The sequence below is a fragment of the Coptis chinensis genome, chromosome 1, assembly GCF_015680905.1.
Source record: "Coptis chinensis isolate HL-2020 chromosome 1, ASM1568090v1, whole genome shotgun sequence".
NCBI lineage: Eukaryota > Viridiplantae > Streptophyta > Magnoliopsida > Ranunculales > Ranunculaceae > Coptis > Coptis chinensis.
The window spans coordinates 10,086,992-10,101,555 of record NC_141456.1 but is presented as its reverse complement, the minus strand read 5'-3'; the positions used below and the strand labels follow the sequence as shown (position 1 = coordinate 10,101,555).

At 36.4% G+C, this 14,564-nt stretch overlaps 2 protein-coding genes, 1 long non-coding RNA gene and 1 pseudogene across 6 annotated transcripts; 2 read left to right on the top strand and 2 right to left on the bottom strand.

Moving 5' to 3' along the window:
* Window positions 1-2,330, bottom strand: LOC147522011 (uncharacterized). Of its 2 annotated transcripts, XM_086590333.1 has the most exons (2): window positions 1,747-2,197; window positions 1,036-1,547 (listed from the first exon to the last, which is right to left on the bottom strand). In XM_086590333.1, the coding sequence occupies exons 1-2, from the start codon at window positions 2,057-2,059 to the stop codon at window positions 1,198-1,200; spliced, it is 663 nt and encodes a 220-aa protein (XP_086446459.1). In that variant the 5' UTR covers window positions 2,060-2,197; the 3' UTR covers window positions 1,036-1,197. The 2 variants fall into 2 exon arrangements, with proteins under 2 accessions (XP_086446454.1, XP_086446459.1); XM_086590328.1 differs by having other exon boundaries at window positions 1-2,330.
* A 3,504-nt stretch (window positions 2,331-5,834) lies between these two features.
* On the top strand, window positions 5,835-8,381 carry LOC147522010 (zinc finger BED domain-containing protein DAYSLEEPER-like). 2 transcript variants are annotated; one of them, XM_086559611.1, is made up of 4 exons: window positions 5,835-5,957; window positions 7,101-7,469; window positions 7,561-7,873; window positions 7,963-8,381. In XM_086559611.1, the coding sequence occupies exons 1-4, from the start codon at window positions 5,955-5,957 to the stop codon at window positions 8,010-8,012; spliced, it is 735 nt and encodes a 244-aa protein (XP_086415737.1). In that variant the 5' UTR covers window positions 5,835-5,954; the 3' UTR covers window positions 8,013-8,381. The 2 variants fall into 2 exon arrangements, with proteins under 2 accessions (XP_086415737.1, XP_086415728.1); XM_086559602.1 differs by having other exon boundaries at window positions 7,074-7,469.
* On the top strand, window positions 8,150-8,880 carry LOC147522009 (auxin efflux carrier component 5 pseudogene; annotated as a pseudogene).
* A 1,992-nt stretch (window positions 8,881-10,872) lies between these two features.
* LOC147522008 (uncharacterized) lies at window positions 10,873-14,505 on the bottom strand. 2 transcript variants are annotated; one of them, XR_015194846.1, is made up of 4 exons: window positions 14,045-14,505; window positions 12,945-13,118; window positions 12,740-12,855; window positions 12,010-12,031 (listed from the first exon to the last, which is right to left on the bottom strand). It is a non-coding gene; the product is annotated as an uncharacterized LOC147522008 (long non-coding RNA). The 2 variants fall into 2 exon arrangements; XR_015194844.1 differs by having other exon boundaries at window positions 10,873-12,855.
* Between the last annotated feature and the right edge of the window lie 59 nt (window positions 14,506-14,564).

Genomic DNA, 14,564 nt, shown 5'->3' with positions numbered 1-14,564 from the left:
TAATAAAAATCAGTGAATTAGATTCAAGGAACATGATCACAAGATATCAATGAGCCTACTAAGATGAATCATAAACATGTTCTCATAAATAGACAGGGATAAGAGACGGTGTTTTCCGTTCTTATGCAGCAGGCACCCGTGAATCAAATGAGAAATAGAGACATAAATAAATTTCTAAATGAATTCAAATCAGCTGCAAAGAAGACATCCTTGATATATCTCAAATTATTTCTCTAAAAATTGTCCCGAGTATTAAACACAAGGCCAATAAAGCGGTTGCAACGTTGTTCCCTTCCCTAAAAATAAGAGAGCCATATGGGAGTGAATCGAGATGATGTTTGATGCATAATATCCATGAATCACACTCCAAGTCTCCAAACGTATTAAGCTCCACACATTTGTTTTGAGTTTCGTCAATAGCTGCTAAAATAACCTCCAGTGATTCAGGGAAGGGAACCTGAATCTCAAGGTAAGCAAGAAAAATCCATACCTGTGGTTACTAAATCCACGAGAACAGTGAGAAGCACCATTTGTATTAATCTTCATCATGAGACGACGGAATACAAATGTATTATAAGAGACATTAGTAACCCTGGTCACCCAAATGCTGGAATATTAGCAACTCCTCCATGTTGTGCATACTACCAGTTGAAAAACTATTTGAAAGTGATAGTTAATCACCAAGTACTATATTAGGTGAAATCCAGACCGGTTGAGACTCAAATGAATGAGAACTATCAAGTGGAAAAAATGAGTCAATATGTCCATCTTCTAAATAGAACACACCATTATCTAAACATGTGAGACGGCAATTGGATCGACGAAAGAATTCAAACCCATCATCAGTGAAATAGATGCAGTTACCTCTGAATCCAGGAACACCTTTCGCAGAGATAGATATAGCTGACTTTCTTCCCAAGAATATCATTTGATCACCCAAGTTATCCACTTCGACCCAATTTGGAGCATCCCCATATTTGTCAAGTTTAAATACTAGGAATTTTGTCGTGACAAATTTAAGGGTGTTCATGTCCATAAAGCAATGACGAATTCTATAAACCACCAAAAGTTCACCACATGATTCCACCAAATAACTCCGAGGATTAGTACATCTATTGGGTGTGAGTGAAAATGTGGGTATCATGTTCCTCATTTTATGCGCAACTAGAGGCTTTTGATTCTCTAAATTAAAGCGTACTAGTGTGTACATTTTGGATAAGCCATACAACATCCCCTCATAGAAGATAATGTCTGCGAATGACCATAACAACAGGGGGTCTTCTTCTTCTTCTGATCCTCCTCCTTCTTCTTCTTCTTCTTCTTCTTCTTCTTCTCCTCCTCCTCCTCCTCCTTCTTCTTCTTCTTCTTCTTCTTCTTCTCCTCCTCCTCCTCCTCCTTCTTCTTCTTCTTCTTCTTCTTCTTCTTCTCCTTCTCCTTCTCCTTCTTCTCTTGATCCTCCTTCTTCCTCCTCCTCCTTAGACTCGGAAATTGAGAATAAACGATTGTAAGTTTGAGTACCAAAAACTGACCACTCTTGATCGTCGGGTCTACAGGTTTCAATAAAAACAGTTTCACTACACAAGGATGCAACCACAAGTTCGGAAGTGTTTGGTGTTGGTGACAAAATTGATTTCTTAAAATAAAATGGTAAGTTCTCATGCCGTGCCCTTTTGTAGCTGAGCGGTGGCACATATTGTGGTGGAAGACTGATTTGACGTCCAGAAAAAGGATCACATAGGAAGTTACCTTCGTGATTTGCCATTATCAAGTAGCCTTGGGATGATCCGCAGCAGACACTCCGACTTGCTAATGCGGACAGCTTAAGATTATAGACTTTAGCTTCTGAGAGACTGAAGAATGTTCCAGTTTCCGTCTTTTCATCTCGAGAGATCATCAACCACGGAAGTGGATGAAGGCGATGGATATTCTCTGCTGCAATGGATCTCCATGAATGACAAACTGCAGCAAAATGGATGTAATCTCGTAGGCTTAGTCGGGGTAATATCATCATCTCCCAAATATATTTTGGGAGTTCGAGACACCAACCATCCTCCTCCATCTCTAGGATACGACACAAACCTCAGATCCTGACAACCAATCAAACGATGTGTGAAATACAGAAATCTAATATACCAGTAACAGCTTTAACACGGGCAAATATTTAGTATATATAGACAGAGTCTCGTCAGAGAGAGATGTGCATTAGAAGTAGGCTCCTTTTCCTCCATGAATTCTAATTCTTCTTCTTATATTATACTAAGTTCAACGATTCTACTCGCTTGCTAATTGAAATGAGTGGAATTATTTGCAGTGGATTAATATTTAGAAGCAAACACGACTCTGTTTCCGTTTTGAATTCAAATGGGTGAAGAAGAAGGGAAATGGGTAGAGAAAAAATCGTATGGGTTGGTTTGAACCAAACCCAGTTGTGACTGAAATGGGTGTTGGGCTTGTGTTGTGTTTGGGACTTTACATAATTCATGTACAGCCTAATAGGCGTACGACTGCACAATTGCACCACTTTGGTTAATTAGACTAAACCCCCCATTTTATGTACATGTTTAGACTAAATTTTCTATTTTATGATTCTTTAGACATAAACTCCTATTCTGTTTTCTCCCTATCACACCAATGTCAATATTTTACTTAATACCCTAACTGCCCTTATTGTGTTTAGTGTAAGCTATGACACAAAAGTTGCAATGACACAAAAGTTGTTTTTAGAAAAAAAAAAAAAAAAAAAAAAAAAAAAAAAAAAAAAAGAAAAAGAAAAAATTTTAATTGCACAAGCTCTGAGTTCCCATAGTTCTTCCTCTCCATTGCATCATCTTGCCATTTGCTCCTTTGAAACACAAAACAACAATCATTTTTTATGGCTTACTTAGTGGTTCATGTAAGATGTCTCCATTTTTGAATTTGGGACTCTCACATTATCATGATTAATGGGCTCAAGAAAGTATTTGATGGCTTCATAGAATACATTCAATTTTATGTATGACATCATACGTGACATCAAGCAATATAACACTCTTAATTAAGTTGGAGTATATAGATTCTGTGTATTCCATGTTTGAATGTAAATAATCTATTAGCTTCAATTGGAAGGAGAGTTTGAGTATGTGATTTGTGTTTGCTGTCATGAATATATTATATCACTAGTCATCATTTGACCCGTTGGCCTGTTATATGTGAGAATTCTACAAATGATACATCGAAGACTTTCTTTCATGGGCTCGAGATCTCTACAACCGGGTACAGAGATCATCTCTGTAACCGTGTTATCTCACCGTTGATTCGAATTCGAGATGTGTGTATGTGCCTCGATACCTATGTGTGTGCTCCGAGATGTGTGTGTGCGTCGAGATACGAAATGTGTGTGATCTTTGTACCCGGTTATAGAGGAACCGGACTCTTCTTTCATAATTCATTAGTAATCTTTAAGCGCTATTTGGGTATAGAATTGCCACACCCAGTCCATCTACCCAGTATTAGGTAGTAATGTCAACAAAAGCCTCTAACAAACTTCAAATTTGATTTAAGTAAGTTATTTTTTGTATAATCAAAGTCATTATTAAACACAAGTTCATAGTAACTTTGGTGAGTTCTTGCTCTAGAGTTCCCTCGGATGAGACTTTTAGCATAGTTGGAATTTTCATTTTCAGTAGCTAGGTTACTCCAAGTTCTCTTTTGTGATTTGTCATTCTGAGTGTAGATGTCGGCACATTTGTAGAGTTAGTGTACGAGACTCAACAAATAGATAAATAGGTATGGTCTATAATTGGAGGAAATACAACCAGTGGTTGATTGTTTGCTTTGTAGTATATGTGACTTTCTGTGAGATTACATCAGAAAGGGGGTGATAACTTTGGTAGTATTCTAATGTTCATAGTTGGTTGGCGGAACTTATCTATAGCATGATCATATTAGAAGTGGTGAATTGGCCGACAATTCTGTTGCGTTCTCTATTTTATGCAGTGTATGCAATCATTATTTTTTTGTTAAATGTTCATGTTTGTGAATGATTGTTGTTTGTTCCCTGGGATTTAGTGCAGTGGATAGAATTGTCAGAGGTAGCAAATTTACACGAGTGTGTGCACTAAACACAACAAGGGCAGTTAGGGTATTAAGTAAAATATTGACGTTGTGTGATTGGGAGAAAACATAATAGGGGTTTATGTCTAAGGAATCATAAAATGGGGGGTTTAGTCTAAACATGTATATAAAATGGGGGGTTTAGTCTAATTAACCCTAATAATAATAAAAAAATCACAACTACACCAGTCAGGCAATTAGGGGCATTTTCGGTATTAAAACCTCATAAGGGTACTTTGGTCACGAAATAAAAGGCTACCACTTGACCCAGTCGACCAGTTACATTAGGGGTGCAAAACAAATATCTAAAAAATTGGGGTCTATATCAAATGACTACCCCAATTGGGGGTCTATGTCTAAAAAGCCCTTTCAAGTTTCAACTCTATGAGTTTCTTTCTTTATTCCTCCTGTAGCGATTTTGTTTTATCTCTATTTAAACATCATTAGTACTCTTTGCTTTGGGGGTAAAATAGGTAGACAGGTGTTAATAAATTTTTGTAAGGTATAAAATGTCCACTTTTCCACCCGGGCCGAGAAGATCTGACCTACTTTTGTTTTGTTCACCCTAGGGGTGATAAAAGGGCCGGGCCAGGCCAAGCTAACCGGCCTCTCAAACCATAAAAGCCTTCATGATTGAGGGTCAGGTCAGCCCGCCCCTATTTTGTATTGAGGGCCGAGTCAAGTAGGGTCAAGCAGGAAAACTCAAGCCCTTAACCCGCCCCTCGACCTAGGGGTTGCAGTTTTGTACACGACCCGCTAACTCGACACGAAATTAGCGGGTTTGGGTTGGGAAAAAAGGCTTTTGGGTCATTTAAGGGTTGACCCGCCAAACCTGTCAAATAAATAGGCTGGGTTAGGGTCACACATGTTAACCCGAATAACCCGTTAGTATACCCGATTAGTTCCCGGGTCCAATAGGTCAGGTCATTAATCCGTGACCCGTAAGACCTGTTTTAAGTCCTTAAAATCTTAAACATATATGTTTCCGTATTTTATTAAATATCATAATCCCAAATTCCCAATTACCTAAAAGAAAATACTAAAAAGATAAAGATCAAATAAACTGAATGTCGTACGAAATTCCATCGAAACTTTGAGCTTATTATTTCAAACTCGTTAATGTTCCAAATTGGTCCATAAAAACCAAACTAACGTTTCTCGTCTAGTAACCCAAGTTAAGGTGTGCAAGTACACACCGTGTTCTCTTTCCACAACAAGTCAACAACAATTAATTTACCATAATCTCCTCCTCCTCCTGGATTGAGAAGGATCAGCCGGCAATCCAGCATATAGATCAAATATTATAGATTCATTCAAATAGTCAATAAAAGATATCTTACCCTAGTCTCAATCCTATAAAGAGAACAATGAAGCCGTCAAAGTCACATACTCACATTCAAGTATTCAACCCCAATTCTCCTTAAGCTACTGCCCAAATTCCTCAAACCCTTTACCTTGATTTACTGGTAATTAATTCATCTTTTATTTTTCTATTTACTTAGTTTATTTTATGTGGCTAGTGCAATGGTATGAAAAAGCTTCCAATAACATCTGGAAAGAATAATCCCCCTCTCTAAATTATTAATTAAGTTAATCCTTTTTTATATCATTATGTTAACACTTCAATCAGTTCAATGTAGCGATTTTATAGAATGTGAACAGTATAATATTATTAGATTCACTTTTTGGCATCTCTAACTACGTTGTTTATTCTTGTTGCTTGTTTTTCTTCTTATAGATAGAGTTTGAAGTTGCTGAACAACACAATGTGGTGCCAACTCATATTGATCTTGTAGACGTAGAGACCCAGGACTCCCAGGAACCTGCAGTTCAAGCCACTTGTGCTGAACAAAATACAAACAATGGTAAGCCTCATAAGAAAACTTCGAAAGTTTGGAATTGTTTTGAATTGTTACCGGTTTGTGCTGATGGGAAAGCCAGGGCTAAATGCCGTAAGTGTGGGATCGTTTATTTTTGTGACAGTAAAATGGGGACTGGTAATATGATTCGCCATATTAAGTCTTGCATTAGGAGAAATATCGTTGACTTAGGACAAATGTTTTTGTCTAATTCCGAATCTTCTTTGTCAATGAGGACCCAAAAGTTTGATCTTGAAAAGTTTCGAGAGAAAATGTATATGGCCATAGTTAGACATGATTTACCTTTTCAGTTTGTTGAATATCAGGGAATTAAGGATGCATTGAGTTATATTGATGAAGGAATCAAGTTAGTATCTAGAAATACTACTAAGGACCACATCCTAAATATTTATAAGACAGAGAAAGGAGTTGTTAAAGACTTGTTGCATTCCATTCAAGGAAGAATTAGTCTAACTTCTGATTTGTGGACTTCCATTAGCACTGATGGTTATCTTTCCCTCATTGCCCACTTTATTGATACTAATTGGAAGTTACAAAAGAGAATTTTGAACTTTCATTTCATGCCTACTCCCCACACTGGTATTGCGTTGTCTGAGAAAATTTATAATTTATTGATCGAGTGGGGAATTGAAAAGAAGTTGTTTTCTATGACTTTAGACAATGCTAGTTCTAATAATTCATTTATTGGTTTATTGAAGAACCAACTTAATTTGAAGAATGCTTTATTATGTAACGGTGAATATTTACATGTTCGTTGTTGTGCGCACATTCTAAATCTTATTGTTCAAGATGGGTTAAAAGTAATTGATTCTTCTGTTGTGAAGATTAGAGAAAGTGTAAAGTATTTGAAAGGTTCACAACAAAGAAAGCAAAGGTTCTCTAATTGTATTGCACAAGTTTCTTTGAAACGTAAAAAGGGTTTGCGTCAAGATGTTCCAACTCGTTGGAATTCAACGTTTCTAATGCTTGAAAGTGCTCTTTATTACCGTAATATTTTTATTCATTTAGAGTTAAGTGATTCGAATTATACTCATTGTCCTGTTGGAGAAGAGTGGAGTAGGGTTGAGAAGATTTGTCGGTTTTTGGATGTGTTTTTATAAGGTGACTTGCATATTTTCTGGGACACAGTATCCTACATCAAACTTGTTCTTTCCCCAAGTGTTTATGGTGCAAGACACTTTGGCCAAAGCTATAAAAGATGGTGATTATTTTCTGCAGTCCATGGCTGTTGAAATGAACCTTAAATTTGAGAAGTACTGGTCAGATTATTCTGGAATTCTTGCCATTGCTGTGATATTAGATCCTCGATACAAGTTAGAATTTGTGAAGTGGTGTTACAATAGGCTTTTTGGTAAGGATTCACCTCGATTAGATGATGTTTCTACTAAGCTATCCTCTCTTTTTGCTCAATATATGCAAAATGCTAATGAGTCTGCCAGTACCACTTCAAAGAATCCATCAAATCATTCTCCATATTGCCTTGATAGTGTTATGGAGGTAAAACTACATTTATATAGTTCTTTAAATATATTTCTATCAATTTTATATTGTTGTGACTATATACCACCTATCATATCTTATGATCCAGGATTTTGACACATTTGATGATGAAGAAATGTCTACTCACACCAAAAAAAATCAGTTAGAGTTATACTTGGATGAACCAAGATTGGATAGGAAATTAGAGTTGGATGTCCTTCACTTTTGGAAGGGAAATCAGTATCGATACCCTGATCTCTCTTTGATGACTCATGATGTTCTGTCCCTTCCTATATCAACTGTTGCCTCAAAAGCAGCTTTCAGTATTGGTGGTAGGGTTGTCGATAAGTTTCGTAGTGCCCTCAAGCCTGCAAATGTTGAGGCTTTAATTTGCACTCGTGATTGGATATTTGGACTGTCAGGTGTGTGATTCTTTTCTTTTTTTCTATTGTTTTTTTTATGTCCTGCCATGTTAATTTCTTTAACATCAAATGGTTTCCTTCTAATATAGATAATATGGAGCCTAATGTGGACGAGTTGTGCGAGGACCCACAAATTTGAACGTGACTGATAAGAATGGAATAATTGTGGCCGAGGTTGAAGAAAGTGGCTAATATAAAGGAAGGCTAAATTTTAACTAGTGGCTTTTAATTTGGAGATTGAAGTCACTCTATAGTAGAGTAGTAGCCTAGTGGTGGCGCATATTCACGCCTGAGCAGTGTGATGCTATTAACAAACTTGTTTCCTTCTTCACTCTTCCTCTTTTCACTTTTGAATTCACAGCTCATGTCGATCCTTTTGATGTGAATTATTACTTGTTTATTGGTGCCGATGCAATATCAAAAGTTGTTATCTTTGTAGTGTTGGTCATTCTTGTGGGATAAGTATAGTACAGTAGTAGTAAAGGTAGCGATTGTTGGTTTATAACAAGCTTCTCTGTCTACTCTTACCAATACACTTGTTGTAGGGGTTCCTTTACTTAAGGCCATGTATGGCCCAGGTGCAGTGAACCTTGTTGTGCAGGCTTCGATAGTGCAAGCAATCATATGGTTAACAATTTTGTTGTTCGTGTTAGAGCTCCGTAAGACGAGAAGTGATATTGTATTAACAGCACCCAGCACCACGGATTCTCACATTGTAATATTGTATCATTTGAAACAGCAAAGGACGTGGAAGGAAATAATCAGAGTATGGTAACCAATAGTCCTAGAACTTCATTCTGGTCTCTCATGAAGATTGTGTGGTACTGTGGTTAAAGCTGGCTCTTAATCCTAATTCATATGCTGGTTAAAGCTGGCTCTTAAGTCTTAATCCTAATCCATATGCTAGTATTGTTGGCATCACCTGGGATTTAAATTGCCCACGAGGGAGCAAAGTGGACAAACTGGACATAGTTGTTTCTAGTTTGGTTATGTTTTTTTTTGGCTAACAGGTTGTTTCACTTGTTTGGTTCAGGCGTTCGGCAGATGTGTTTCAACAACTATGCGCAGTTTGCGCACTTTTGCAAGTTCTTTTATTATTTAGATTAATAAATATTCTTTATCCAAAAAAAAAGAACTTAAGGGTTATCTGTTAACCCGATCCGAAATTGACCCGCTGGCTTAGCGGGTCACCCGTTGGGTAACCCGTTACATATGCGGGTTGGGTTTGGGTTTGACAAACTTGACACGATTAGTAATTAGGTTGGGTTTGGGTTTGCTCTCCTAACACGTGACCCGAGTATGACACGACACGAATCCGACCCAACACGACCCATTGCCACCTCGAACCTCATTTTTGAGGGCCGGGTCGGGCCTGATCTAATTATACTTTACTAGTTTACTTTTTTTTTGTGATTTTTTATTTATTTTTATCATACTTTGATTATAAATATCAATTTTAACTAAGTATACAAAACTAATTCTTATGTCTTTAGAAAAAAATAAATAGAGATGGTGGAAGAGATGATATTCTTAAAGCATCTACATTTTTCATACTTAATTAACTATGTTGTTAGGTTGGATTTGCTTTAATGTATGACTTATATACATATCATTAAATCAATTATAGAAGCACATATGTTATATTATGTTCTAATTTATCCCCTATTGAAAACTAATTTAATGATTTTTTTTTATACAATTTAGATAATTATAGTATAATACATAAATATAATGTAAAATAACAAGAAAACGTGGTTTTCTTTTAAGGTTTACACAAATATATAGTATAATACATAAATTATCACCCCTATTTTGGGTTTACACAAAATAATCATAGTTCACTTTTCTTTTTATATTTGACCTCTTTTACTCAACTTACAAAATACCCCATATGATACGTAGTAAACTACCATTATTAAACATCATTTGTAGTGAAAATATTAAGTTCAAATAGGGATAATTGTGGTACCCTATATATATATATATATATATATCTTATGAGTACTGAGGGCCAAGTGAGGGCTTGGAAGGACCAAATGAGGGTCGGGCCTATGCTCCAGAACCTAGACCTTAGTCCGCCCCTAACAAGCATGAGGGCCGGGCCAGCCCGCCCCTCAAATCTGTGAAGGCCAACTTTTGAGGGTTTTGACACGCATTTTTAAGGGCCGGGTTGAGGGCCTGAGGGCCAAATTATCACCCCTAGTTCACCCTACATGGTTTATCGATCACTTTCTCTCAAGTTTGATTGCCACGAGTTTTTGTGGCTGTATTTCGGAAAATTAGTTAGGTGTGGACATGTGGTAGGTGATTTTCGGTGTGCAAGCCTGATATTATATGATTATTATCAACAACATCCGCCGGATGTAAAAAATACCTGTCAGGGCATATAGTGGGCATGGTCCAGTTCAGGGCCCTTATTTTTTGGCAACAAGTTGACTATGGGTTAGAATTGCCCCTGATACCCATAGAGACCCGACCCTAATGGGGTGGGTGTGAGGGGTGCTAAATGGGGAGGGGGTGGGTATGGAAAAAACACAACTCCTCCCAAGTGGGTATGGGACAAGGACAGAGATTGGGGTCTCCTCCCTGACCCGCCGCAATTAAATATATTAGCATAAGTGCGTGTGCCTTGCACGTGACAAAGACCCATCCATTGCCAAAATGTTCATACCACATTATCACTGGAAGACCTGCCGGCTGCCAGATTATCAAAAATATAAAGTTAAAAACGGAAGACCCACCAAAGCAAATCGACCCTAAACAAAAGATGTTGTGACAAAAAGAAGCATGAAGTGACCCTAAACAAAAGATGTTGTGACAAAAAGAAGCATGAAGTGCAAAAGATGTTCATCTTTGATTGGCAGTGTGAAAGATGTTGACAACATATTTAAATCATTAAACAAACTAAACAAAAGTTAATCGGTACCGAAAGTTAATACACAATTGCTATGTTGTGACAATAATCAACGATTTAATGACATTTATTTACATTCATTCGGAGTTGTATACCTAGAAATGATGAAAATTAGTAAACTTGTAACGACTCTTTAGTTACCTAGATGTATATACAATTTCACAATTTATATAAAAGATATATTTGAGACCAGAATCTCAAGTCTCAACACACATTTTACAATGAAACATTCAATACAAAAGCAGTGTAATCTCCAACATTGTGACCATGTCTTTGTAGCTGTCCCAAACCTGCAACACAATTAATATGAATTAGTTGGATTACAGAGTTAGATAACCATGAACATTTATTGACAACTACAAAAGTGTGCATGTTAGGGTGATTATCAACTCTCTCTCTCTCTCTCTCTCCAATCACAACATTACAAATCAAGTCACAGTAATTCCTATTCCATTCCATAGCTCAAAGTATTAGAAAACCCAAAAGATCGAATGCTGAGACAATGGCAGGCTTACCCTATTATAACTAATTTTATTGTTGTTCCAGGCCGTGACTTAGCCAGGTTAGTTATACATCACAGTAGGAGTGCCATCACTGCCTCCATACACACACGTTGGGATTACCATGTATAACTCACTGGCAGATTCGATTTTAAAAGCAGCTAAGCCAACGCGTCAAAAACAAAACTCATACTGACAACTTCTTGATTGCGCTTCCAGTGTGAGGTACCCATAGAGAGCATTTCTCTAGGAGGGAAGTGTGACTTTGATCATATTTAGCGACACAATGGTTTTATCGTACACATGACATTTGGCTGCTCATGTGTTGATTACAAAATTCAGACTTGCTGCATTAGCAATTACACCATATAATCAAATGTGGTAACTTGAATAGCAAACATCTCAAGGCGTGGCCAATTCAATACAATGCCCAACTGGAAGCAATTGGTTTAGTTCATCGACATTTGGACTACTAAGATTTAAGTATGCCCGCACTCATTAATACCTCTATCTCATTGTCCCACACCCCACAAAAAATTTAGTCTTAAAGAGCGATATAAAGAACGGTGCTGAAGAAAAACCTTCAAATAAAGAATTACAACCAACAATATTTAAAAGTAATAAAATCTTAGTCGATTGGAAATGAAACAATGGAAGAAATAGGTATCATGAACAAACAAAATTTGGGACAAAGAATAAAATAAATAAAAAATATTACCGGCCTGTTGATCTGAATGAGTGAATCTGAAAATTGAAGAAGCATAAACTTTAGGTATGGTGTCATGAATCTGAAACCTAATCAAGTGGAACCCATAAAAGTGCTACAGTAACAACACGACACAATCCAAAAACTTTTGCAAAACCAACTGCATGTTATTATAGAAATCTATAGCAAAATCAGTTCGTAGTTTTTGCACTAAGGGCTCGTATACGAATGTTCCTTTTTTATAATCATTGAAACTAAAAAAAGTCTCGGTAAATAAAGCTTGGATGTCGAAAGCAATTATATGCCAACAAAATAAAAAGTTAATCTATCAAAGGCACCTATGCAAATAAAAAAGATTATAGACAGGGAAAAAAGAAGTAAGACCTACAAATTTAAAAAGTAATTTTTCTGCTCCATTTTCTTCTATCCGTCTTATTGATTTTGTATGCATTTCCATCTACCGTGGAAACTTCATAATCTCTTGATCATAGCACCAACATTAGGGAGATAAGTGGAGCAATCATTGGTTACTCCAAGTGACAACTTATTTATAATTATATGCATTGATACACTATCATTTTTTAAAATTAACAATTACAAAAGCTAAAGTGGGTGCTCACAATGAACTTGAAACAAATCTCCAATTCAGAATAACATACACATAAGAATACCACACTGTCATGTAGATAGAGTAGGCAAAAATATATAAAGGGTCAAGAAGATGATTAAAATCCAAAAACAATTACCTGATTTTGGTTCTGTTCTGTTTCTCGAGCACATAAACTCCAATACATTTGTAGCTAATCAGAGAGAGTTTAAAGGAGTTTCCTGAGTCATTAGGTGCCTGACATTCCGTAAAGACCTGCATTAAGATCCAGATTAGACAACTGAATGTATGTACAATGCAAAATGGAAGGGGAAAAAAAACTAAAAAAAAAGTATGTATATTACATGCATGCAGCAAAGGAGACTACTTATGCCCCCTGGTGAAAATAGAGGTATCAAAGCTGGATTATGCTCGCTTGCAATGAGTGGCAAAAGTGTACGCAATCACCATATGTATCGTAGCCCGCTTGCCTTGAATGGCAAATGTGAATTTTGTAGAGTTCCATGCATTACCATTAGCTGCATAAAATCAAAACTCAGAAAGTTCCTAAATCATTATAAACAACCCTTGTAAAGTCACAATGAAATTTAGTATCATAGATTGATGAATTAAATTCTGCATAAACAACAACTTGAAAGAAAGGAGATGGGACAATGAACTCGTATGCAATGTACGCTTATTTAGCTCCAAGAACAATATATATATATATATATATATATATATATATATATATATATATATATATATATATATATATATATTGAGGATTGTCTCCATCGGGTCTCGCTCATTATCACTGAGGCATTGATACAAAAGCTCATACATAAATATAGGAAGAAACAAAAAACTGTCAGGGAACAAAGTTTGGTTAGGGAACAAAAAATTAGCTGATCATTGTATATATAGATCAATGATCACTTTCCCTATGTTTCAGAATTCAAAAGGGGTTCAAATTTGTTATTAAGCAATATTGCCACTTTTAAGCTATTGAAGTCCCGGTCTCGTGTATCCAAAGAGACCAGACAAAGACAAAGCGAGAACAACCTTGTCTGGCTAAGTTTTTGTCCCCTGATCATTATTCACATAATGAGCAAAGGTTGATCATTATTCACGTAAGCAACAAAATATGTGAACACTATATGTTAATTAGGAAGTCCAATCCAGAGTTTTATGACTTGGAAAATAACATATGCATACATATATTGTTAACTTATGATAGATCTAACAAAAAGAAACACACATTATTTATCAAGAACAAACTACCCTAAGTCAATTAAATGTCGAATACTCACATTTAAATGTAAGCGTGGTTTCTGAAAACACTTTATATGTTTTCTTTTTCAAATCTTGTTTCGCTTTAACCTGCTATTATTCTTTTTTCTGTTTTTGAAATAAAATGTACAACTAATATAAACTGATGGTCAGTTTGAGAGAAAGTCCATACCTCCTTTGAAAGTCCTATCACGTACAAACTGCTCGCCCTTTGATCACCTTCGCGAGAGTTATTGAAGCTCCCCACTAAATGATTCATTTGCTTACTCCCAGTTGTAATACACAAACTTGATGGCTCATCTGGTAATGTACAGCTGCCCATGACCTCACTCTGATATTCTTCGACTCCAAGACACTTGAGTGATTTCCTTATTTCAATTGAAGTTGCACGCTTACTCTCATAATTGTCTACATAAGCTCTATGCCCACTCTCCAAATTGATAGAAGAACCTTGTTGTTCACAGTGCACGTTTGCATTGTGTTCTACACTGGACAAATCATCAAGCTCTCTTCCTGAAACTATAGCAGTCTCATCTTCAGAAGTTCCACCAAACTCCTCCACCAATGCTCCCTTTACATTATGTATTTTGAATTCAACTTGTTTACTCGAGTTATTTCTTCCATCTGCGCAATGTATCGTGATCCAAAGACCTCAAACTGTCTAGAATTTTGAGTTATCGCGAAGCGATGAT